Raw genomic sequence first — 24,890 nt, 5'->3', positions numbered from 1 at the left:
GGGGGAATATAAAAAAAAGGTTTAATCAACCAAAAGTTTCGCAAACCCCATGCTCCGTGGACCCCTAGGGGGTCGCGAACCCCCTGTTGAAGACCTCCACCCTAATGGTTTGTATCATGATAAAGACACGCTAGCAATGAGCATGATAGATGCCCATAAATCTGACAAGTTTAATAGTGTGGACGGAAAACATGGTTTTGTTTCTGCAGTCAGTAGCTAATACAGCTAGCACAATAAATTGTTAAAATATAATGAAGTAGTATATTTCTTTAACTTAACATAATGTAAAAAAAAAATTATTATATATATATATTTAGCCCAGAATGTTATGGAAATATCTTGTTACAAGAGAAATCTGAGGTTTTTAATGAAATGGAAGCTTATCAATTAATCATTAGTCGATCAATAAGATCAGTCAACTTTACATTAATTCATTAATAGATAACTTGCATCTGAAATTAGCAGAAAGCACTAAAATACTGTAGGAATGTGCTGGTTAACAGGGGCTGTGCAGTATAAGCCTGCTAGATATAGAATAGAATAGAATAGAATAGAATAGAATAGAATAGAATAGAATAGAATAGGAAATCCCTTTATTTTACCACAATGAGGAAATTCTGGTGTTTACAGCAGCAAAAAGATGATAGCAAAAAAGGTCACACAAATGTGGACCTTATAAAAATATATAAGAATAATATACTAATGAAGAGTAAAAAGATAAACAATAACATGGTGTAATGTAAAGTATTTTAACAATATAAAACTGTGCACCTGGAGAATAAATATGCAGCTATGGACATTTTTACAGTAATGGATATTTGAAAATATCAGCAACATCAGAGACGTGCAAAAAGTCAGAAGCAAACTGTGCAAGTGATGGTTTATTGCACCCTCTGTCCCCTTGTTTGTGTCTGACAGCCATGTTGAATCTGGAGGTCTGAGTTGGCGAAACAAACTAAAACAATCCAGGTAGAAGTTTAATCTTTATGCATACCTGCTCAGTTATTCTATGCTGGGTACTGCTTTTTCAGAGTTATTCTTCTATCTGATAAACAGCTGTTTTGTTTCCCCTATCAGAGGTCTGTTATTGTTGAGCGGGCCCAAGAAACACAATCCGTCACTGAGGTTGGCACTATGCGCTGCTCACATCGTCTTTGTTTAGCCTGCGCCGTGATTGGACATGCCAGCTGCTCAGACCTCTACCTGACACCGCTCATGGCACCGACCCACACAGGCCTGACGGGCCGCCTGTGGCCTTTGTCTCTGAAAGTCATTGTGTGTCCGTCAAACTGCGGAGAGGACGAATACGGACTGTTTTAAACAAACCTGTCTGCTTGTTCCATGTGGAGATGGAATAAGAAAGTTTTAATCTGTAAAATCCAACTCTGGAAGATGAACGCAGTGGAGGCATTTCTTGAAATAAGAGAAGAATAAAGGTCAGAGTGGGGACATGGCTGTTTGCTGTTTGGAAGTGACCATGTGACTCTCAGAGACATAAAGCATTTTTTGTCAGCAGTGATATCTCCCTTAATCTGGGGTTACAATATGGCTTTTGTAGTCATGCAGCACTGAAAGTCACTTTGATCTTGCTTAATAGAGTTTGGTAAATGATCCAGTCTGGGAGCTCCACCTCTTAAGCATTCAAACACATGCACGCGTACGGACAAACACAGTTCAGGGATTCATTCATGCCTGCAAACACATAAATAGTAGGAAGAAAAGGGGCCGTTGCTCAGGTGAAAGCTTTTCACCTTTTGGATTACTGAGCCAAGCGATCGAACAGAAAAGTACAAAAAAAGGCCCTCCTGCTCTCTGCTTCCTTTTTAACGATGTTGCTCTGCAGCTCTGCAGTCGTAAATCTGTGCTTCATAAACATGCTGCACAAATTGTTTTGTCGTACGGAGCCCAAACAACTTTGAACGAGATCGCTTGGCTTTGGGAAGCACTACAGGCTGTATTTACCAACTCGCCGAGCACAAGGCTATGTTAGAAAAAACAACAAAAAAAAATCTCTGAGCAAGTGACTAAAGAAGCCAACAGGGAGCCTGGGAGAGGGAGGGTGTTTGTCAGATAGCATTTATCTGAAGCATGGTGATGACTCTTTTCCTCCAAGTTCTCAGCAAACGAAGAGCTTCCTGCCTTTAGAGAGCACGCAGTCATTGCTGTCCTTGAAACTGAAGCACATACAATGAATTACAACCATTTTAAAGAGCTGTCAAGAAACAAGAGAGGGCTGGTTAGGAGAGGAGAGGAGGTGGGGAGGGGGGGTGAAGCAGCTCTGCTAGGATGAAGAGGAACAACACAGGCAGTGATATGAAAAACTGCAGAGAGGCGTCTTTGATGTTGCAGGGGACAGAAAGGTCTGCTCTGGTTGTTGGCGGATCACTTCATGACCAAAATGACCAAAATATTAACTAGCGATGCCCGGATCAAAGTTTCTTTTCCAGATGCATTTTAAAAACAGCCTAGTTCAACGCTGAGCGCCGTTCGTAACTCCATACAATCTGTAAACTCATCATTTTATCACTTATCAAACAACGCTTAAAAATCACAGTGCTGTTCGATCTTAAAGTCGTAGGGAAACCAATCGTGTTTCCCGAATTCTCCCGAGTGGTGCACGACTTTACACGAGTGAATAAAGTGAATGTGATTGGTTGTTTATTATCAGGGTGGGATTGTTTTGGCGGAAGGTTTGCAAGCACGTTTTGTTGTGGCCGGTTTGTCGGAAGCATCTTGCTAACCAGTTAGCAACTTAGTGCTAGTAGGTTCCTAATGGGAAATTCCATTGGGACCAAGTAGCACTAAATTGGTGACTTAGAAACGACACTGTCAAGGAACGCTATGGACAGAGGAAACATGCAAGAGGAGGAAAGTTTTGTGTCGGAGGTTGTGAATGAGTCTCCTCCATCATACATTTTTGTATTTAGAGGAGGAAAGCGGGACGAAGTTGTTGTGAAAGACGCCAGGGCAGCAGAAGCTTGGTTTGGTGTAGAAGGCTTACAGCCGTACATGTTTGAGCCCTTTCCTCGCAACGCTGCCAGTTCTGTTAGCTCTACGCCTGCTGAAGACACAGACGTCCATCCATGTGAACACTGGGACGGAACTCAATGGTAAAGTAAATTATTCTTATTTCTTATTTTAACCTTTGCGTATATTAGCTGCAACATATGAATCAAGATGCTATGACCAAAAATATTTGATGGACAGATAACGGTTGATATATGATTGGCTAAAATGAGGTGTACAGCTGACATATAATTAATCAGCCTGCATAAAATAATGGTAAAAAAAAAACAGATTGTATGAAAATTTTCTAAATTTTGAGACAATACCGTCTGATAAAGAATACATTTATATACATGTTTAGGCCAGAATGATGTGACATTTAAATATGACTTCCCTATGACTTTAAGTAACGTTATAGAACGCAGCAGCATTGGTTATTGCACTGCAGATATTTTGGAGGTTCGGCAGGGAAGCCTAGATGTCACGAAAACTACTCCAACATTCTGACAATGGGTGTCGCTTCATAACTAGACATATCTGCCTCCCACACACACAGGCAGTGTCCCTAATGAACCCCTGTCTTGGTTTCTGTTTGGGTTTACTCACTGATAACTGGACTTGTACACATGTTCAATGTGGCTCCGGTTAATGTGTGCAGACAAAGCTTCTAAATAGTAATTAAAGCTTCATGAGGGGAAGGAACTGGCAGAGACACAGACAAACCCAACCTTCTTGTGAGTCCTCATGCGGGGTGGTACTACTGTCCTCTGTGCGACATGTTTCTCTGTAAAGCTCTAAAAATGTGGCCTTGATCCCTCTAGAGGGAGGCCTCCACACCCACTGATGGGTCAGTAGGCTCTCCTCTCGCCCTTCTCTTGGATCGGTTTCAACGGCAAAGAGACAGGTGCTTCGCTTGACTTGAACTGTGGCGACAAACTCATCCTGGCTGCTCACACCCCAAACGTCCTGGGGTTCGAGACGTTTCAAACCAGAACATCTTAACCTTCCAAATGTAATGACCCTTAAAGAACCTTTTCCCTGCATGTGTGCGCTTATACAGACGGCGGTGAGTCCCTTCTCTCCCACCCTGTAGCGGATGCGCGGCGAGACAAAGGCAAAACTTAAAAGAACTGCGTGCGTTTGTGATTCCCTTGGTGTGCCAGCGGCTCCCCGAGGGGGGGGGGCACACGGCGTACGTGTTTGAGAGAGATGAGAGAGAGAGACGCTGTTTGTTTCTTTTTCCACCCCGCGGGCCGGGTCAGCGATAAGCCCGGTAGTAATGGCTTCACCATACGGCAGTCACACACTATGTGCTTGTCTGCCTGCTATAAAAAGATATCACATCTAGTGTGTGACTTTGTTTTGCAGATGTGTGAGGGAGTGGCTACATGAGTGACAGCGGTGGAGGGAAGAAGCAGACAGCTTTCTGTTATTTGCATACAGAGTGCTATGAAAAGGGAGACAAGAATGTGTTGTATAACGTTCAAAAATTCCAGACGTAGCCTAATGACTAAAAAAGAAGGGGGCCGGCAGGATGGAGGCATCAGCCGTGCCCTCCTTCCCCCTTTGCAGGGTCCTCGGACGCATCTCTTCATATGGCTCTTGTAACAAACATCGCACTGGACAGCGGTAGCCCCAACTTCCTGTGTTGCAGGGATCCACTAAGGAGAACCCATCAGGCCTGTCTGATTGCCTGGACACACGTATGGGTCTGCTCATTGCAAAGCCAGATAGAAGAGAGAAGTGAGGTCTTACTGGAGGAAGGAGGTGATAGCAAAGCTGAACGGACTAAACACAAGGGGTTGGCGCTTCTTAATAGATCTGTTACGATAGATTGAATCAATGGACTGTGCATGAAGGGAATGTCTCTAATGTTATAGTGATGGTAAAGTTGTCTCTGAATTCCCTCCCTTTCTACACAGAAAGCAGTCATAAGGCACTGTGGCCAGAGCAGGGAGGAAATTGTGAGCTTAGGACGATTTAGCTTGTTCCTTTATGTGACTGCCAGAGTCGCCACGAGGCATGTTTATATTCAAGTCTCATACGGTTCTCTTGCCATCAGACCCAGCAGGACTCTGAATGTGTAAAAACTCAGGCTGGAACCTTTGGATGTCACTACAGGCTCACCTGAGGCGTTTTACTGCTTTTATAGATTAATATCAAACATTAATAATATAAGCAAACATTGATGAATTACATATAGGATGCATATGATAGATATAAACCAAGACTAAGTAATGCATGATGGTGACGTGGAGGGAAAATGACACATCGGTTCAATATCTCTTGAATATTACTTTTTCCTGCAGCTATATCTGAAACTCGTTTTTTCATCTACCAGCTGTTATGCTTATATAATTTATTTTCCTTAGTAGTCCAAGCCAAGTTAGTTTGGTTAAGAGTGTCTTTTCAAACAGATTTAGATCATAGAGTAGGGCAGCCCATTGGAATATATGATCTGAACTTTCCACTGATACCCGGTCTCTCTGATCGAGGTGAATCAACTACAGTTTCTACCGATAGGAAAATTCAAACTAATTAGCATCGTTTGGCCACTTAGCTAATAGAGGCTTTAAAGATGAATATTAAAAAACTATTAAAAAAAACTTCTCACATGAAAATGTCCAATAATACACTCTTAAGTAAAAAAAAAAAAAAAAAAGCTTGTTATCCCGGTCTATGTAGTTAAAATAAAAAATTAGGTGGATTTGGGGGTGAGTTACTCTTTAACATCTCCCTTTTCCATCAAGCTTGTCCAAAGCTGGGGTCTCGAGGGGTGCTGGTGCCTATCTCCAGCTGTCTCCAGTCCATCGCAGAGCAACACAGAGACAAACAACTATTCATGCAAACCTAAGGAGAATTTAGAGAAGCCCATTAACCTAAAAGTCATGTTTTTGGACTGTGGGAGGAGGTCAGAGTACCCGGAGAGAACACACGCATGCACAGGGAGAACATGCAAACTCCATGCAGAAAGAGTTCTCAGGCTGGGAATTGAACTCGGAACCTTCTTGCTGCAAGGCAGCAATGCTACCAACAGCTCCACTGAGCAGCCCCTACTCTTAAACAATTAGTAGTGCTTTAAGAAGCTAGACATTTTGACTTTAAACCATTTTTCTTGCTTTTGTCTTTAAAACTAGGCCAAAAAGGAGCCCTGCTGACTCTAGCTCATCAGCAGAGAAAATATGATGCAAATTTAGCAGAAAGGTTTGCGTCCGCTAGAGTCTTGTTTATGTCTTGGAAATTACTTGCTAAATTGAATTAGATGTTTATACAATCATTAGGCATATATACAGTTTAGCAATACAGTTTAATTTCACTTTGAAACCCTTTTTTTATCTAAATAGTTGCTGATTTGTTGCTTTTTTTTCTGCAATTTTCAGTATGAGGAGAACAATACATCGAGGCGTTCTCTGCAATGTTAAGTAGCAAGGAGCCCTAAGGAGCCCTGGACGAGCCGTTATCTCGTCCACAGAGATAGGAAGTATGGACAGGAAATCCAGAGGGAGGGGGAAGAGAGGGCCCGAATGGGAAGCCCAGTGTAAACAGTCTCAGCTTTTAATCATCCCAGCTCACGTTCGGAACTGGCCGTACTTTGATGTTGTCCCATAGCGCCCACTCCGCCCTCCCAAACGACTGCACCGAGGGCCGGTGGGGGGACTCGGGGAGGTGGAGAGGAGGCATTCAGTACCTTTTGGGAAACTGGGAAGTGGGGGTTGAGGAATGTGAAGTGGCGCAGAGTTAACTGGTGGCCATCCTTAATTATAGCTGATGAATCTGAGGGAGCTCTCACAGGTCAACGCGCCGTAAAGAACAAAGAGCCAAAAAAAAATGCAGCAGCAAAAAGACAGAGATAGAAAGTCAAGATGGTTTTAAGTGGAGATAGGTGGAGCTTTAATGATGTCCTGTAATTGGGCTTCGTGCCTTAAGAGGATAAACTCCATCTTTCCACAGAGACCTGAAGAAAAGCTCTGAGGGTTATCTCCAAAGTTCTGGGACCTCTCCTCTCATCACTGAGCTCCATTTTGGAAAGGAGACAGAAAGAGAGAGAGAGAGTCAAAAATTCCTCTGCACTAGTGTTTGTCCAAACAGCGCTGGCCTGAACCCAGCCAGTGTTCCAATGAACGTGTCTATTCAGTGAACAGGGCGCCCATCCAGAGAGATCACAGTTTAAAAGATCAGAGGGAGTTACGTCCCAAAGTGAAGCCTCATGACTTGGACAGGCTGAAGAAAGCCGTGAACTTTCCTCTGTCCCTGGTGAAACATGTTTGCTCGCCCCTCATGTTGGCAAACATGTTCTTATTTCAAAGGAAACAACACTGCAGGTAAGCAAAGATTGATGGTAAACAAACGCAGCTAGTAACCAGCATTATAACACTCTTCAAAGGGAAGCTGTGACTGAAGGAATAAAACCGGGAGCTAATGATCATTGGGTGTTTTCTGGAAGACTGTTATCTTTGCATTTCATGCTTTGTTTTTGGCTTAGTTCATTAGTAAATAAAGCTCTTTGTGTGTAATTCCAATAAAAAACACATGTGCTGGAGGTAAAAAAGGAAGTAGCCTATGCTGCTAAATCAGTTAGCATCTCCAAGGAAATGTAGCAACAATACAGAAAAATCCAAGATCCAGGGTGGAAAAAAAATATATATATATAATTATTTGATTCAAGAGGGGTAAGAAAATGAATGTTGATGTTCACTGAAGTTGGAGATAAAGCTGTCAGGTTGTCAGACGTTTGAGGAAACGTCCTGTTCTTAGTCTCTACAGTTTGAGCATGAACGATATTACAAATAGATTAATTGATTGGCTCTCACCTTGATCCTGTGCCTCTCTTTGTGTTTGGTAGAAACTTATTTTCTTTTCCACTAATGTTCTGGTAGGACGCTCTGTGAAGGATTCACTAGAGCTTAGATTTAAATTGTTTAATTAGTCGTTCCTTAAGTAGTCGTCATCTGGCTTTCTAATAGTTCTGCAGTACTGCCAGCAGATGGCGCACAGTCGGTTAATCATGGCCGCTGCTACAATTCTATTAAGGCTCAAAAAGAACACTAAACACTATAGGCATGGTCGCACGGTGTATCATGATCATATGTTTGTTTTATCTTTTTATAGGCATATAATGTGTCTATGCACCTTTAAGACAATGGGCCGCGGTGCGTAAAAAGGAAACAGCTCTTCTAACATGTCTATGGTTCACTGAGGCTGCAAAAAAGCAAGAGAGAGCAAGTCTTGACATAAATAATAGGAAGAAATAAAGCTTTGGTTCATCCTTTTAAGAATTAGATCTCTAGTATGGAATATTAGCAGTTGAAATGGCAGAGCTATGATAAGGGCTTACAGTCTTTACAAAATACATACAGAGACGGCTGTCCAGTAATGCTAGCTGCATTAACCATGCTACCAATAATCTGCAGCAGATTTATCAGAAAAAAAACAAACAAATAATTTATTTTTGCTTCAAATTATAAAATGCTTTTGTTTAAAAATAATAATTCTTAAAATAATAAAACATTATAATTACACTGGCTGAACTCAATGTGAATTCTTTTTAAATAATGAAAACTTGGTGAGGAATGTTCTTACGTCAACTTAAACAGAAGTTTGCAAAGAAAAGTCCAAATCAGCTTAAACTGGTATCAGTGGATCAAAAGATTTATAAGAACTGTGTCCAAAATTGGACTTAAAACTGTTTATTTTACGAGTCCTCAGTGCAAACATACCTGCCTAAAATGATCCTTCATCCAAAAAGCAAATAAAATCCATATTGATTCAATGCAGAAGGATAAAACTTTCAATCCTTCATTCTCCTCGTCCAATGGATAACAGGAACCTAGAGTGGCTGCATAAAGCCGCCGGTAAAGGCAAAAAAAAGACCTGATAGAAAAGGTCTGTGTTAACAAAGAGCCTCCTGCAGCACAAGATCAATGCTGTGCAGCCTTGGAGGGAGATTGTATGTGTGAAGTTTACATTTATGGTTTTAAAAGAACCACAATCTACGATCGGAGTGACTGATATGAGGAAATAACAACAGTGCATGGTTAGGGAAGGAAGAAGAAGGATTCAGGCTGCAGCAATTCTGACTGTGGAAGAAATCAGAATATTATTATAAAGATGGGGATGTATTATGAGTCTGGATGGAAATATGAACCGCATAACCTGCATTTATCCTTAATAAGAAGCCCCATCAATCTCCAAAACCCTGAAAGGTTTGTGGGGGGGAGAGGAAAAAAAAAAAGGAAAAAACTACAGAAAGTTGGAAATCCCAAAGAGCTGGAGGAGTCTTTGATCTGAGAAGTGCTGTGATGTGCATCCGTAACATGTTTTCAACTTCTCACACAGACGCACCAATGTCAGATGAGCTTTATGCTGGGAAGGCAAACAGCAGAGGCTTTTCACCGTGCCTAATGCGGGGCTTTCTCCGTGACGAAGCCGTGCAAAACCCTATCAATAACGGCAAACTGAAGCATCTGGCTTAACCTTCACAAATAGCCCCACACCTGGTGGCTGACGACGGATGAGATCTTACAGTACCTCATTCTGTCGTACTGTTCCTCTGGAAACGGTAAATAAGTTCAGACAGGAAAGCCTTGCAGCTTGGGAACCCTAATCCATTCTTGATTCCTAAATATGCAAACTGAATAGGCAGCATACCTCATATTTGAGGGACTAACGCCATTTTCCTTCAGCGGAGCGTCCCAATTAAAGGCTTCCATCTTTCTTGAACATGATTTAGCGTTTCTTTAAAAGCTTCATGCCGCACCTTGACATTAAGTGCATTGGATGAAAACCAGATTCCAGAAATAGCGAAACAAAGCAGTAACTTTGGAAAAGATACACCTACAGCAGTTGGCAACTGCAGCTGACATGTTTTATCAAAACAAACATGTAATAAAATGCTTAACATTAAAACGATCTAGAAATAAGGAAAAATGTCTTAAATTAAGTGCATTTACCCTTAATTTGAGTCGGTAAATGAAATAGTCAATGGAATTATTATTTTTACTCTTAACATAAGATAATTAAATAATATGCACTTGAAATAAGATAATGCAATTGTGTTTTCTTTTTTTTAAGTCTAAATTGTCTTGTTCCATTGGCTAAATGTCTGTTTTACCTCTTGAATCCAAAAACAGATGCACTTATTCTAAGAAAAAATGACTCGTATATTTCGATTTTTTCAGTGGATCATCCATCAAGCTGTGATGAGAAGGAAGCTGTTAAACTGTAAATTTTGTACCTCTGCAATCCAAAGAAACTTGTTCATTCTGGCCTTTAATCAGTCTTTAAACAGGAGGTGTTTCAGCACCTACTAGATCCTGGGTTGTTTTTGAACATCCCAAGAAATATCTTGCAACAAAAGATGGTGGGAAAGATAAAGCGGGTTAACTGTAAGCTGACCTCAGACATTAAAATGGAATGAGATCATTTAAATGAAATAAGGGCCTGATTTTCTGGTGATAGCAGTGATCATATATCCATCACTAATCAGGCCAGGAACTTGTTGATGTCTTAAAAAAAATTTGCAAAGCGAAATGTATCCCCACACAGGTGATTATATAACAGCCAGGAGGCAGAACCTTGAACTCTATCTTCCATGAAAATCTGTTTCTAAAATCCACTTTGTTATATCATCACTCCACTCTATTTCCAAAACGGTCAAAATGGAAGATTAAAAACCCAAAGCAAATATTCCATTCATGCTGATCACAACTGGGTGTTAACTTCTCACAGGTGCTGCAGCTATAAAACCGACAGAGGTGTGAAAATCATTATCAGACAGTTGATGATGTGTAAACTGCTAGAAACAGATGGGAGTGTGTGTAGGAATGAGGTAGTGCAGTAAGTGGCATGTATGGTGGAATCAGGGTATTCACCTGTAATAAACGTGTTATATGTGCATTAGCTCTTGATTATTTTTCTATTTTTAATAAACTGAGCAATGATCCTGATCCGGATCATTGCTCTAAATGGGTCCAGACCTATTTACAGTCTTTCAAACAGGTAAAAATAAGATCTGACTGTAGAAATCAGAGGGAAAGGTTAGATTTAATCCAGTGTAGCTCAGCTCTTACCTGCATGAGTTTTCCTTGCGCCTTTCCTGCACTTCCTCCCACGAACTCCCCTTTCAGAACGATGGGCTCTCCCTTGGGCTCCTTCACCAGGGTCACCTTGATGACCGCTCGGAGGCCCGAGCGCTCGGACTCCAGGCTCGGCTGGCCCAACACCACCTGCAGGGCCGCCATGAGAAGCCACGGCCAGAGCCCGGCCAGGGGCCGCAGAGGGACGGTCATGGCCTCGGTTGGAGCGGCGGGGCCCGGCCGCACATGGTGGACTTGGGTGAGAAATATCAACCTAGCCTACTGGAACAGGTCCCACTTCTTCTCTTTCTAGTTTAGTAATCTACCTGCAGAAGAAAGGAGCTATAATCCAAGCTGTTAACGATGAAGGTCTTCCACCAGAACTCAACATCTGGGTTAGAATTCAAACACTTATTGAGGAGAATCTAAATGAACCTGCATCCAGTGTTGATGATCGGAGGGGGAACTCCACAGCAGCATGAAGGAACCTGAAGCCTGATTTCTGCATCACAGCGACCAGCTTGTTTTCCTCTCGCCGATGGATCGGATCCTCTCTCATGCTGGGTTCAACTTAGGCTCTTAGAAGACGTGAAATCCAGTCATAGTGCTGGGTAGAAAGTGTCAGAGAAAGCGAGCCCGGCTCGTGGGCGCCTCGTTTTCTGGATAAATCCACCAAAAACGCTGGTGAGTCACGGCTTGAACTTCAAAGGCTAGGACACAGGTTGCCGCCGCAGAGTTTGGAGTCATGCTCGCGGATAAGACGCCGAGCCGAGAAAAGTTGTGCAATAAGCTTTACAGCCCAGGAATTGCTAGAAGAAGAAGAAAAAGATAGTAATAATCCTCGAATAAGCAGTTCGGTCGTTAAAATCAAATGATTGAGCGGAACAAAGGGAGAGTTTTCCTGTTGAGCTTATAACTTTGTAACTAAAGCGATCATAAAGCGGTCGGTTCTTAATTACAGCAGGTCGGTGTGTTCAGAGCCCCCCCCCCTCCATGACTTCAGATCCTCCGCAGCACATTGGGGAGCTGGAGCCGACCCTCCTGAGAGCACCGATGGGGGAATGAATCGCTCATCAAGATTACCAACAAGAACACGGGAATGAAAAAACACCCCCCCAGAAAGAAAAAAAAAAAAAAAAAAAAAAAAGAATAGTAGTCCAACCTCCACGGACTCCTCAATGAACGGTGTCGGGGCGCCGACACACAGTTGGGTTATAGCACCGTCCCAAAGTTTGTCTCCCGGACTCTGCGTCGCTCCCCTGGGATCTCACCGTCACTCTACCTGCTGGCTGAGCTGACGCCTTCACGTGAACACGTAAAAACAAGTTTCCGTCAAAATTAACAAGATAAAGGAAAACAATCAGCTACGATAAACAGAAAAACATAATTAAACTCCGCATCTTAAGGGATTTTAATAGATTGCGAGTTATGTGTAATACGTCATTATTGTAACTAAGAAAAAAAACAAATCTTCTGTTGATTTTCAATTTAAAGGAAAAATAATTATTAAACATAACATTTATACAAATTTAGTTGAATCCAGCACCTATTTAAATAAAAAAAGATAAATAACAGCTTTTTAGGCATCTAGTTTCCGAGTTGGACATGAAAGCATCCTGTAGAGAACTGAGGGTGGAGCTGCGCCACGAGCCCTGCTCATCAACAGCAGGTGAATAGCTCCCCCTACTGTCTTTAAAGTAACATTTCTTCAACAACAAGCCTCTCATAAATAAACCAGTCAGCTGCAAAGTACATTTTGTTTTTTTATTATATTTTTGAATTACATTTATGTCTTGAAATGTATATCAGACATACCAGTAACTGCTGCTTCAAAAGCGAGCAATTTATAGCTGGAAATATTCAACTTTAACAGATTTTCTTTTACAAACCGAAAAAGGTTCCTGAATTTTATTTCTCTTCGAAATCCCATTCTGCAAAAGAGCTGTCACTGTTTTTAAAAGCATGTACAGCATTCAACAAAAAAATTTATGAGTTTAAGGCAAATACATTACAGTTTTTTTCAGTACTGTAAGGACAACAACTGAGCAACAACAAAAAAATAATGAGAAAAGGCTTGTGTCAAAACAATAGAACAGTTTTTACTGGCAGAGGAAATGAACAAAGTGGATACTGAAGTCTGGTTGCAGACTGAGCCAGGGCGTCTCGTTTCATGCTCAAAGAATCAGTCAGTTGAGATCTAAATGAAAGATGTAACCACCTGTCACTGACACTAAATAAACACGTCACTCTTTCAATGAATCTTCCTCATTGTGCTTCTGTAGGGTTCTACCTTACCTAAAAACCAGATGTGGTCTGCTCATCCTAACCCTGACTGGAATCTTCAGCTGAGTTGTTAGCCTCCACACTGAGCTCTGGATCAGAGCGAGCCTTGCCAAGACACACAGGAAGATAGCAGAAAAACACAGAAACAAACAGGTTTTATTCAAATATTTCATGTATTTCCACAACGTTTGTTCAATTGACTGGTACGAAGGTAAACAGAGGTTGAAACTGCTTAAATCTCAAATTTGCAAAAAAATAAATAAATAAAAATCCATCGTTCCCACCATTTAAAGTTCTTAAAGTCATAGGAAAGTCATATTTAAATGTCAAATAATTCTGGCTTAAACATGTATATAAATGTACTCTTTATCAGATATAGTCCCAAGATTTAAAAAAAAATCCTCTCTTAAAATCAGTGTATATATTTTTCGTTATCTTGTGGAGGCCAGTTAGTCATACGTCAGCCTGAACACCTAAATTCGGCCAATCATATATCAACGGTCATCTGTAAATCAAATTTTTTCGGTCATAGCATCTTGATTCATATGTCGCAGCTAATATACGCAACGGTTGAAATAAGAATTGTTTACTTTCCCATTGAGTTCCGTCCCAGTGTTCACGGGGATGGACGTCTGTGTCTTCAGCAGGCGTAGAGCTAACAGAACTGGCAGCATTGCGAGGCAAGGGCTCAAACATGTACGGCTGTAAGCCTTCTACATCAAACCGAGCCTCTGCTGCCCTGGCGTCCTCTTCCACAACATCTTCGTCCCGCTTTCCTCCTCTAAATAAAACATGTATGACGGAGACTCATTCACGACCTCTGACACAAAACTGTCCTCCTCTTGCATGTTTCCACTGTCCATAGCGTTCCTTGATAGTGTCGTTGCTAAGTCACCAATTAAGTGCCACTTGGTCGCTGCTTCCGAGACATCAGCCACAACCAAACGTGCTTGCAAACGACCAATCACTTTCATTTTATTCACTTGTGTAAAGTCGGGCACCACTCGGGGAAATTCGGAAATGCAACGCTTGGAACAGCCGTTTCCCTACGACTTTAATAAGATCCCAAAGAAATCTTTAGAGAGTAGACCAGTAAAACAGAGTTTACAATATCTAAAAGGAGGATAAAATAACAGCTAATCTGCCCCATCTGTTGCTGCACACTGTTGTGTCAGTTGGTTGAAAGAAGCCTAGTCTGTTCTCTCGCTTATGAGACACTGCTTGGGGATATTTCAGGTTGGAAAATACTTCATATCATATCACACTAAAGGACAGTCACCCGGTACAGTAGGGCTGTTAAAGGTAAAAAAAAAAAAGAAAAGCCGGTGTTCTGTCAGATAAGCATACCTGGTCTGACCAGCATAGCCATAGTCACTACCCGTTTATCTCTTTAGTTTATCCCTTTAGTTCAAAAATTAAACTTTAAACTACATCAACGGGCGTATATACCTTTAGTCATGTAGAAAAAAAACATTTAATTACTTACTTTTCTGTGTTTTCTGAAGCGTATGGACATCTCACCTTAAATTTATTTTTTTTCTAGATGACCGAAGGGATACACGCCGGTTAAGGTAGTTTAAAGTCTATTTTTCGTACAAAACTAAAGGGATAAACGCAAATCTGATGTCTTGTGCATGCGTATGTACTATGGGTATGCTGGTCTGACGGGGTATGCTGAACTAACAGAACACCGGAAGAATTTATTGTCTTGTAAAACGAGCTCTGGTCATTATTGCTTCAATAAAATAGTTTTTATGAACTATGGCGAAACACTTTATAAATACCCAGTTTAACTAAAAACCCGCCAATGGAAAATTCTTAATTGTATGTTCTGGTTCTTGCAGTTTTTACTTCAAACCTTAAAACACTTTTTATATTTAATTCCAGCTGCTACAAACGGCAGCAGGAAATCCCCCACAGGCTGGCCCAGCTGCAGAGAGCTCCCAGTGGGGATTTCCAGTGCTGCCTCCCATGTGGCTCTCTGAACACGAACTGTTGGATTATAATCCTGAATGAACTGACACACAGAGGATGTTTGGAAGTGGACTTTCTTGCTTCAAAACGTGTTAAAACTCTATTTTCCAACTTTTCAAAGTAAATAGAGCCAAGCTGATCTCTAGCTTGAAGCTAAAGATAAAAGCAGATAAACAAGCAGAGCCCCGAGCAGCCAGAGATCCTTGTGATCACAGCATAAGACCTAACTTCTAACAACTAATAACTTATTGGACAACTAACTTAAAGGTTTAGTGGAGGATGTTCTTTTTCCGGGTGCATCATCAAAATAAGTGGTCTTCCCAATTGTCAATCACTCTGGTGATATGTTTTTTGTAAGGCTGTCCCACGTGCTCGTCCCCATCTTCACCTACTGGTGGTGAGTCTGACATAGAAAAATTGTAAATCTTCTTTTGGAAAGTAAGCTTGTATGAGCGATGCAAACAGCAACTTTTAAACAGAGCGTGCACGAGGAGAAATGGACCTGTGCACGCTCTCGCACACATTTATTAGGGGTTCCCTCTCTGGAGCAGGTACAGGTTGTGCATGTGCATTTTTTCTTTTTTGCAAAGTGGAGAGGGTGGGTCTTTTAAAAAAGAATTGTGAAAATCCTCCACTATACCTTCTACTAACTCATTGCACATTATAATACCATTTTTATGCATACAATATTGGATTAGCTTTATTACTTCTATGAAAGCATAAATAAGCTTGTTTATATTAATTAAAAAATAATATTTATATATATTTTTTATTTTTTTTTTTTATGCTGTGGTGTTTATAATTATTATCATCCAATCCATGTCCCGTACATGCAAATAGGAAAAAGATACATTACTAATAAAGATGCTGGTCTTTAAAAAACAAGATACTACATTTCCAGGTGTTTTTTTTTCATTATTAAATTGAGGGTAGAAAATAGGTTGGTCGAACTGGGAACGTGTTTGGAAGTGAAGCCTACCTCGTGTTTAGCATCTTCAGCCTTTTGCTCAGGTTGTGAAACCACAAGCTTCTCCTCCTTTTTATTTGTAACCGCAGCAGCGCTCCTATCGTTGTCACACGATATGGCATCAGCATGCTCAAAGGAAGGCTCTGGCACAGAGACGGGTTCCTCTCTAGTCTGGACTTTCACCAGACAGACGCTGGAGGACGTTTGCATCACCTCATCTGCAATCTGGAAAACTTGATCCAAGTCAATGTCGCTTTTTTCCCCCTCCTGGTTTTCTGTACCGTGTAAGTTGCGGTTGAACCCAAACACGGTCACAGGACTTCCTGCCTGGAATGGTTCAAATAAAAGTTTTCAGACATCAAACATGTTTTTATGAAGTGAGTTAAACTCTGGAACTGTATCCAGCCTAATTCACTGACCTGATAATAACCTATAGGAGAGGGCGACTGAGCAGCGGGGACTGCAGTAGTTAGTGCCACACGGTTCGGGTGGAAGAGACAGCAAGCTTCAAATGGAAAAACACATAAAATAGTACATTTCTAAATCAAAATTATGGGACTCCATGGGACTGAACCTGCATTGCCTTCCAAAAGTGATCATAGCCCTGGAACTTTTTCACATTTTGTCACTTTATAAGCACAAACGTCAAAGTACCAAACCGGGATTTAATTTGGTCACAAAGCAGCATGCTGGCTTTTAAATGTTTTTAACAATAAAAACTTTAAAGAGAGTAGCGTGTATTTCTATTAATACTCTCTAATCTGATAACAACCCCCCCCCCACACACACACACACACACACACACAAAAAAAAAAATTTTATTTTATTTTACAAGAGTAATAATATCCGGTGCTGTCCTCCAAAAAAATGCTCCTTAAAGCTTAAAATTTTGAATTTCTAAGTATTTCACAGTGAGTCCTATAAAGGTTTAAAAATGACCTAATTAAAGTCCAGAATTAGACCCGAGGGAAAATGTGGAGACATACTTAAAAGTTTATGATAATCTCCATTTAATAATGCAGACACAGGTAGTTTAATGGATTATTGATGCATTGGGACTAAATACAAAAGGCAGTTGTTGTTTTTTTTTTTTTTTGGGGGGGGGGGGGTACCTTTAAAAAACAAAAACTGTGCGCTTCTGCTTCTACCTAATAACCATCTCTCACTGCCATAAAACACATTGTTATTCAGTCGTAATGTGACTCTTAAGCTCCATTAATTGACAGCAGATTGAAGGAGGAATTCAGCTGATGTGTCTTTCTGGAAAAGCACTTTTGCAAATGTTTGATGTCTGTTTCTACCACCTTACCTGGGGCATAGCAGCCAGGTTGAAGAGGGTGATTTGGATGATCTAAACTGTTGAATCCTGGGCTTCTGTTGAGTGTAGGAGGCAGGAGGGCCCTCCGGACATACAGCATGTTGGAGTTGGAGGCTACTGCAGTGTAGTTGTGGCATAAAGGCACCTGTCTCTCTTTCAAAAGATGAAGATAAGGATGGGAAAGAGCTGCAACAGGAACCCTGTGGAGGTATCTAGGTGGGACTGGGGTTCCGCTTTGTGGTCTCATCCCCTGGAATTTAAAGGGATGGTATGGATGAGCCTGATGTGAGGGATGCAGAGGCGAGGAGCAACCTGCAGCAAACATATTTTAACATGAAGGTTAGACAGAGTAGGGCTCTGATCTGGAGGAGCTACTGAAACAGGTGAGATCTCTTACTCTCTGTTAATACCAGGTCCTTGTTTTCTCCGCTGAAGCCTGATTGCGGGTTAGGAAGCCGAGAAGTGAGCCGCTGTCCTGCACTAAGCTTGGCTTTATTTCCCACAGTCAGCCTCACCAGGTTCCTTAGGAGCTGAGGGGAACTTCGCACAAAGTTGGGGTTGCTATAATAATGATAGGACCTGGCTTCACCAGCTTTCACCTGATCAACACGCGGCTGGTGTTTTTTAAAGCCATACAGGTTGAGCTGGCGGACGAAGCTGGTGAAGTTGGTAGTCTTGAAGCTGTCTGCGGTGATGGAGCTGGGGGACAGGATGCGGGTCTCAAGGAGCTGCTGGTCGATGATGATGACCTTCCCGCAGATGTCCCACCGTATGGCTCCGTCTTCCGGGTTGTTCACCATGCGCCAAAGTTTAGCGGGGAAAATACTGGCGTTGATAGGAGGGGGCTCATTGGCCTCCGCCATGTTTTAATGCGTGGAGCCTCTAACGGTCCTCTGGAAAACTAACGGACAACACGCAGCTAATTAGCCGTTAGAACGCTTTTCCTAGCTATTAACTCATTCTACAGTCATAAAGAAGTAAAAAAAAAAACATACAAATACAATATGATATATCTTAAACTTTACTTATTAATAGCGGAAACTTTAGGATAACGTTCAATAAAATAAGAGCATCGCTGTTAGCAAGGAGACTTTTGCTAGCTTTAGCTCGTTAAACTGCTTTAAAATAAAATGTTAAATTGAATTACATATCATTTTAACACTATTAAGTAAAATGCATATATATTTATTTGTTTCTAATATAAAAACAATTTAAAAAAATTTTAAAAACAAAGGACAGCGGGAAACATACCTTTTCTCAGCCGTGCTTCCAGAAGTTGGGAATTCCTGAACCGTTTGAGCTTTTGAAGGTGGCACGTTTCCATGGTAACCTGTTGGCTATAGATGCCTTTTGAGTTAATATTTGCATTACTCTATACCCAAATAAGAGGTAAAATACACATTCAAGAAATTATTTGGTAAAATGGACACTCAAGTAACTCATCATAACATTAAAATTTACTATTTAAAATTATACAGCATAACATAACAATATTATAAAGACTATAATAAAGTAATTATTATAAATGCTGTAACTGAAGGATAACAAAGTCAGACGTAAGACTTATCTAAATCAGATTTTTTTTCAGCATAAACTTTATAAAACCAATCCTCTCAGGGGGTAGGCTAATGTATACATGTTATTAGAAATACCTATATTATACATATTATACATATATTGATCTCTAAAGAAACAGAACAAACTGGTGAGATACCCAGTGCAATAACTATATATATAAATATCAATGTAAATACCCTGTGCAATAACCCTGTATAATAATCTTGCTTTGAAAAAAAAATCAAAAAGACTTCAGCTGTCATATATGTGGATGAACTATATATAATGTATATACCCCCATGCATCTTTTCTTCCTTTGGCACCTTCTTCTTTTTGACTATTTGAGCCAATGTAATAGGTACATTTCTCCACTGTGAGATCAATAATATCAATAAATCAGTCAATAAATGTCTCAGGAAATGCATCTGATAAAGTATAAAAAGGCTTGTGTTAAAAGGAACATTCACTTGTTTAGGATTCATTCAATTCAGTTCAGTTTATTTAACTTACTCTATATGGAAAAAGCAGCCAAACATTTTTTGCTTAAATAAGTGTAAAAAGTATTTTACAGTAAAACTAATCCTAAAGGCATTGGTTTGTCTTTTATATTTATATTTATATATATATATATATATATTTATATATATATATATATATATATATATATATATATATATTTTTTTTTTTTTTGGGGCCAAAAAAAAAAAAAAAAAAAAAAAAAAAAATATGTGTACATATACAGTATACATACATACAAGCATACATATAAAAATATATATTCACATATATGTACATAAAAGATGTGCCTCTTGCTGTGATCACACAGATCTATACAACCAGCACTATACTGCCAAAGCATCGCACCAAGGTAAAAATTCCAAAATTAGTCCAGCAGTTTCAGCCCCCTTTTTTTTTTATTCCCAACAAGAAAGAAAAAGGGAAAAGGTATTGCTTTGTTAAACAGTTTTTTTTAGTTAATGAGACCTCAATTGTCTTGTTGTTACACAATATTTTACACAAAATACAGTACATCCTAGAGGTCAGATTGTTTTGACCCTCTTGAAACCGTGGCTATTCCTGTCAGGGTTATCATTTAAAAAGTGAAAGGATTTTGGTGCAAAAGAAACATATGTAGATTAATTCGCCAATTCTTCCATTTCACAGATGTGCTTTATCATGTTGGCTTCTTATATACAAACATAACTCTTTTGCACACTAATCTTTGATTTGGAATAACAGACAAACACAAATCAATACACTAAAATTGGATCCAAAATAGTATTAATTATGTATCTCAAATAGTAAATGAAAAAGATGCTCCTCTTACATGTACTGCACTTGTGAGAACCTTTAGTTTTCCAGTATCTGTGAGAAAAGAGAGGCCAATCTTACAGGTTTTGTGTGGCTGATACAAAACAGAAATGGACCGGATACACAGGCACCACTAAAAAACGCTAGTCTCATAAACATTATTAATATCTTAAAAATGTGACAACAAACTTTTTAGGCATATAATTTATTCTCCTAAATGGTAATTGGTCAATGACCAGAGTTAAACTAACGACTGTTGGGTTTACAGTAAGGTAAAGGAAGTAGGCCTGCATTGTGAAATAATTTACTGTACATATTCAACAAATCAATGTATTAATAGATACAGTGTGGAAAATACGTATTTGAACACCCTGCTATTTAGCAAGTTCTCCCACTTAGAAATCATGGAGGGTTCTGATGTTGTCATCGTAGGTGCATGTCTACTTTGAGAGACATACCCGGTAATCTGAAAAGAAAAGAAAAATCCAGAAATCACAATATATGATTTTTTATAACAATTTATTTGCATGATAAGCTGAAAATAAGTATTTGAACACCTGTCTATCAGCTAAAATTCTGACCCTCAAAGATGTGTTAGTCTGCCTTCAAAATGTCCACCTCCACTCCATTTATTATCCTAAATTAAATGCACCTGTTTAAGGTCGTTAGCTACATAAAGACACCTGTCCACCCCATACAATCAGTAACAATCCAACCACTAACATGGCCAAGACTAAAGAGCTGTTCAAAGACACTAGAGACAAAATTATTAACCTCCACAAGCCTGGAAAGGGCTACAGGGAAATTGCCAAGCAGCTTGGTGAAAAAAGTCCTCTGTTGGAGCAATCACTGGAAAATGGAAGAAGCTAAAGCTGACTGTCAATCTCCCTCGGACTGGCGCTCCATGCAAAATCTCACCTCGTGGGGTCTCAATGATCCTAAGAAAGGTGAGAAATCAGCCCAGAACTACACAAGGGGAGCTGATCAATGACCAGAAAAGAGCTGGGACCACCGTTTCCATGGTTACTTTACACTAAGATGTAATGGTTTGAAACAATGAATGGCACAGAAGGTTCCCCTGCTTAAACCAGCACATGTCAACGACAGTCTCAAGTTTGCCAATGACCATTTGGATGATCCAGAGGTGTCTTGAGAGGATGTCATGTGGTCAGATGAAACCAAAATAGAACTTTTTGGTCATAATTCCACCAACCATTTTTGGAGGAAGAATAATAATGAGTACCATCCCAAGAACAGCATCCCTACTGTGAAGCATGAGGGTGGTAGCAACATGCTTTGGGGTTGTTTTTCTGCACATGGGACAAGGCGACTGCACTGTATTATGACTGCAGTCATGTATTGCAAGATTTTGGGGAACAAACTCCTTCCCTCAGTTGAAGCATTGAAAATGGGTGGAGGCTGGGTCTCCAACATTATAATGACCCGAAGCACACATTATAACCAAGAGATGGCTCTGGAAGAAGCATATCAATGTTCTGATGTGACCTAGCGAATCTACAGACCTAAACCCAATAGAGAATCTTTGGAAGGAGCTCAAACTCCGTGTTTCTCAGCAACAGCCCAGAAACCTGACTGATCTAGAAAAGATCTGTGTGGAGGAGTGGGCCAAAATCCCTCCTGCAAGGTCTACAAACCTGGTGAAAATACAACAGAAATAACTTGTGCAATGTATAATGTGCAATTACTATTTGATACCCTGAGCAATAACCTGTTTCCCTATATTTGACACCCAGTGCAATTACTATATATATATAAATATCCAACTATATAGATACCCATGTAAACACCCTGTGCAATAACCCTGTATAATGATCCTACTAAAAAAAAGAAAAGCTGTCATATGTGGACTCACTATGAGATTAATACTTAATACTCACTATGTGAGATTAATAAAGTCAATAATTTAAGAAACTACAGGAAACGCTTGGCCTCTGTAATTGCAAACAAAGGTTACTTTACCAAATAATAACATTGGTTTTCTCAGGTGTTAAAATACATATATTGTGATTTCTGGATTTTTTTCTTTTTAGAAAAAAAAGTGACTGTTGACATGCACCTATGATGACAATTTCAGACCCCTCTATGATTTCTAAGTGGGAGAACTTGTAAAATAGAAGGGTGTTTAAATACTTATTTTCCTCACTGTATGGAAATGTCACGGATTAATCTTGTAGCCTCTGTAAAACACTGTGAAATAATGTCCCATCTTTTCTACAACTGTATTTATGTTTTTCATTAGTAAAAGAGAAGACTTCAAATCTCAATTATATTTTAATTTTATAAAAAAAAATATTATTTATAAATATAAGTAGTTAAATAAAATAAAAAACAATATATTTTAATTTAAGGTTGATCTGAAAACCTTTGCAACAGAAAAAGGCTCAACAATCTAAAATCAATGACGACGCGAAATATTTTTGATGCCTTAAGATAATTATTTGACATTTACGCCGCTTATTTTCTTCTATATATAAAAAAATCCAAATCTTTTTAAGGTAAAATGTAAATTGTTAATTAAAAGCGCCTAATAATATTTTGTTTTTAATCAGGCGCATAATTAGGACGTCATTGTTTGAGTCCTACAGTTACCGCTTACGTCATTGTGCGCCCGTAGAAAAAAAGTACAGCCCAGGAATTAAACATTGTGATAATTATTGGATTATTTGTTGTTACGTGTTTAGAGGTTTATACACAATGGCGTTAGAAACGGTGCCGAAAGATCTCCGCCACCTCCGGGCGTGTCTGTTATGCTCTCTCGTGAAGGTAAACCTAGCTAGCCTATATGCTAACTGTTAGCTTATGTGTCGGATTTTGTCTCTATGTTGAATTGAACTCATATTCTCCCACTCCTTTGTGTTTTTTTCCGTCTCCAGACGATTGACCAGTTTGAATATGATGGATGTGATAATTGTGAGTCGTACCTTCAGATGAAGGGCAACAGAGAAATGGTTTATGAATGCACAAGTTCCTCATTTGATGGGTAAACAATCACTCAACGCACAACAGGAATCTCATTATTTTTCAAAACCGCTTTAGATAAGGGGTGTTGGAAAAAAAATAAGATGTTTTAATCTTTGTTTTTTTTTACTGTGTTTTTCCAGTGTTACAGCCATGATGAGTCCAGAAGACAGCTGGGTGGCTAAATGGCAGAGAATAGGTAAACACATGGCTTCTATGTGCTTTGCTTAAATTATTGTGGACAACTGTGCAGAAAACATTTTTCTGAATAAATGAATTAATTAATAGGAATTTATATCAGACATTTTATTTTTAGAAAACAACAATAAATAAATCAACCAAATACGCACAAATGTGACTAGTTAACTTCAAGCAAACCGAACACCAATTTCCATACTGACTAAATTCCCTCTTAAATTGTTTTTTTAAGAGTGAACTGAAAACCTATTTGCATTTTAATTCTAGTAAATTAAGGGTTGTTTTATGACCATGTCATTTGCATCTGTACATTTAAGCGTATTTTTATTTGTATTGAAATTTTGTGAAACACTTTGTGACCTCTATGTCTGTGAAAATTGAGATATAAATAAACCTTGTTTACTTACTTACCTGAATGAACATAAATAGAAACAAAGCCCTCCACCAAATAAACCTGTCGGTATATACAGCCAGAGAAATGCTATCGATTAATGTAAATTGTCTGAGAAGGGGTATGAAGAAGTAAAACCTATTTTTCATACCTCCTCTCCCTCTAGTTGCACTGGATTTAACTTAAAGTAAAGCAACCTTCCTGTTAAACTTGTTTTTTTTTCCAATATTCATACACACGCACACAAAAAATATATATATTTACACAGTTATATACAAACACACATATACATACATCTAAATGTGAAATAAATATGACCGCGCTACGATTTAAAAATGTAGGAATACTTATGTGTTTGGGTTTATATTGTGTTGAAGGTGTGAAAACAAATCACAAGTCAAAACTTAAACAATTTTTGTAAAAGCTCATTTTACTTTCTATAAGGCTCTATGCTTTTTATGTTCGTTTTCTTCAGTATGTTGAATCATATATTTATTAAAATAATGCACACACACATATATATAATTTTATTTATTTTTTAACTCTTCACTATTACGTTATTCTTGTAAACTTTTTTTTGTTGCTGCTGTAAACACCAGAATTTCCCCAATGTGGGACAATAAAGGAATTTTCTATTCTATTTCATATGATTTGAAAGTAATATATATCAACAATGTTTGAGACAATCAGATTAATGGTGATTAATCGGTTATTGAAATAACGATCAACTAATTTAGTAAGTGATTAAGCGTTAACAGGAGTATAGAGACTCTAAAATATGCCTTTAGCTGAGGTATCCACCTTGAGCAGCAAATATACCAAAACTGTAAA

At 39.3% G+C, this 24,890-nt stretch overlaps 2 protein-coding genes across 3 annotated transcripts in view; one reads left to right on the top strand and one right to left on the bottom strand.

Moving 5' to 3' along the window:
* rnf43 (ring finger protein 43) overlaps nucleotides 1-12,347 on the bottom strand; it is a 127,220-nt gene extending 114,873 nt beyond the window's left edge. Inside the window, exons 1-2 of one of the 2 annotated variants that reach the window (XM_015383684.1) lie at nucleotides 12,244-12,347; nucleotides 11,076-11,890 (exon numbers count right to left, since the gene is read on the bottom strand). In XM_015383684.1, coding sequence (XP_015239170.1) covers nucleotides 11,076-11,294 — 219 coding nt within the window. In that variant the 5' untranslated portion in view covers nucleotides 11,295-11,890; nucleotides 12,244-12,347. The other variant, XM_015383683.1, reaches the window with a different exon arrangement.
* Nucleotides 12,348-23,095: 10,748 nt separating this feature from the next.
* Nucleotides 23,096-24,890, top strand: part of supt4h1 (SPT4 homolog, DSIF elongation factor subunit) — a 2,587-nt gene continuing 792 nt past the window's right edge. The window contains exons 1-3 of the mRNA XM_015383662.1: nucleotides 23,096-23,275; nucleotides 23,386-23,492; nucleotides 23,614-23,669. Coding sequence (XP_015239148.1) covers nucleotides 23,207-23,275; nucleotides 23,386-23,492; nucleotides 23,614-23,669 — 232 coding nt within the window. The 5' untranslated portion in view covers nucleotides 23,096-23,206. The remainder of the gene's footprint in view (nucleotides 23,276-23,385; nucleotides 23,493-23,613; nucleotides 23,670-24,890) is intronic.

Source organism: Cyprinodon variegatus, unplaced genomic scaffold (assembly GCF_000732505.1).
Source record: "Cyprinodon variegatus isolate N-32 unplaced genomic scaffold, C_variegatus-1.0 Scaffold291, whole genome shotgun sequence".
In the NCBI taxonomy this organism is placed as follows: Eukaryota; Metazoa; Chordata; class Actinopteri; order Cyprinodontiformes; family Cyprinodontidae; genus Cyprinodon; species Cyprinodon variegatus.
The sequence above is the reverse complement of the archived record's forward strand: the minus strand, read 5'-3'. Positions and strand labels throughout refer to the sequence as shown.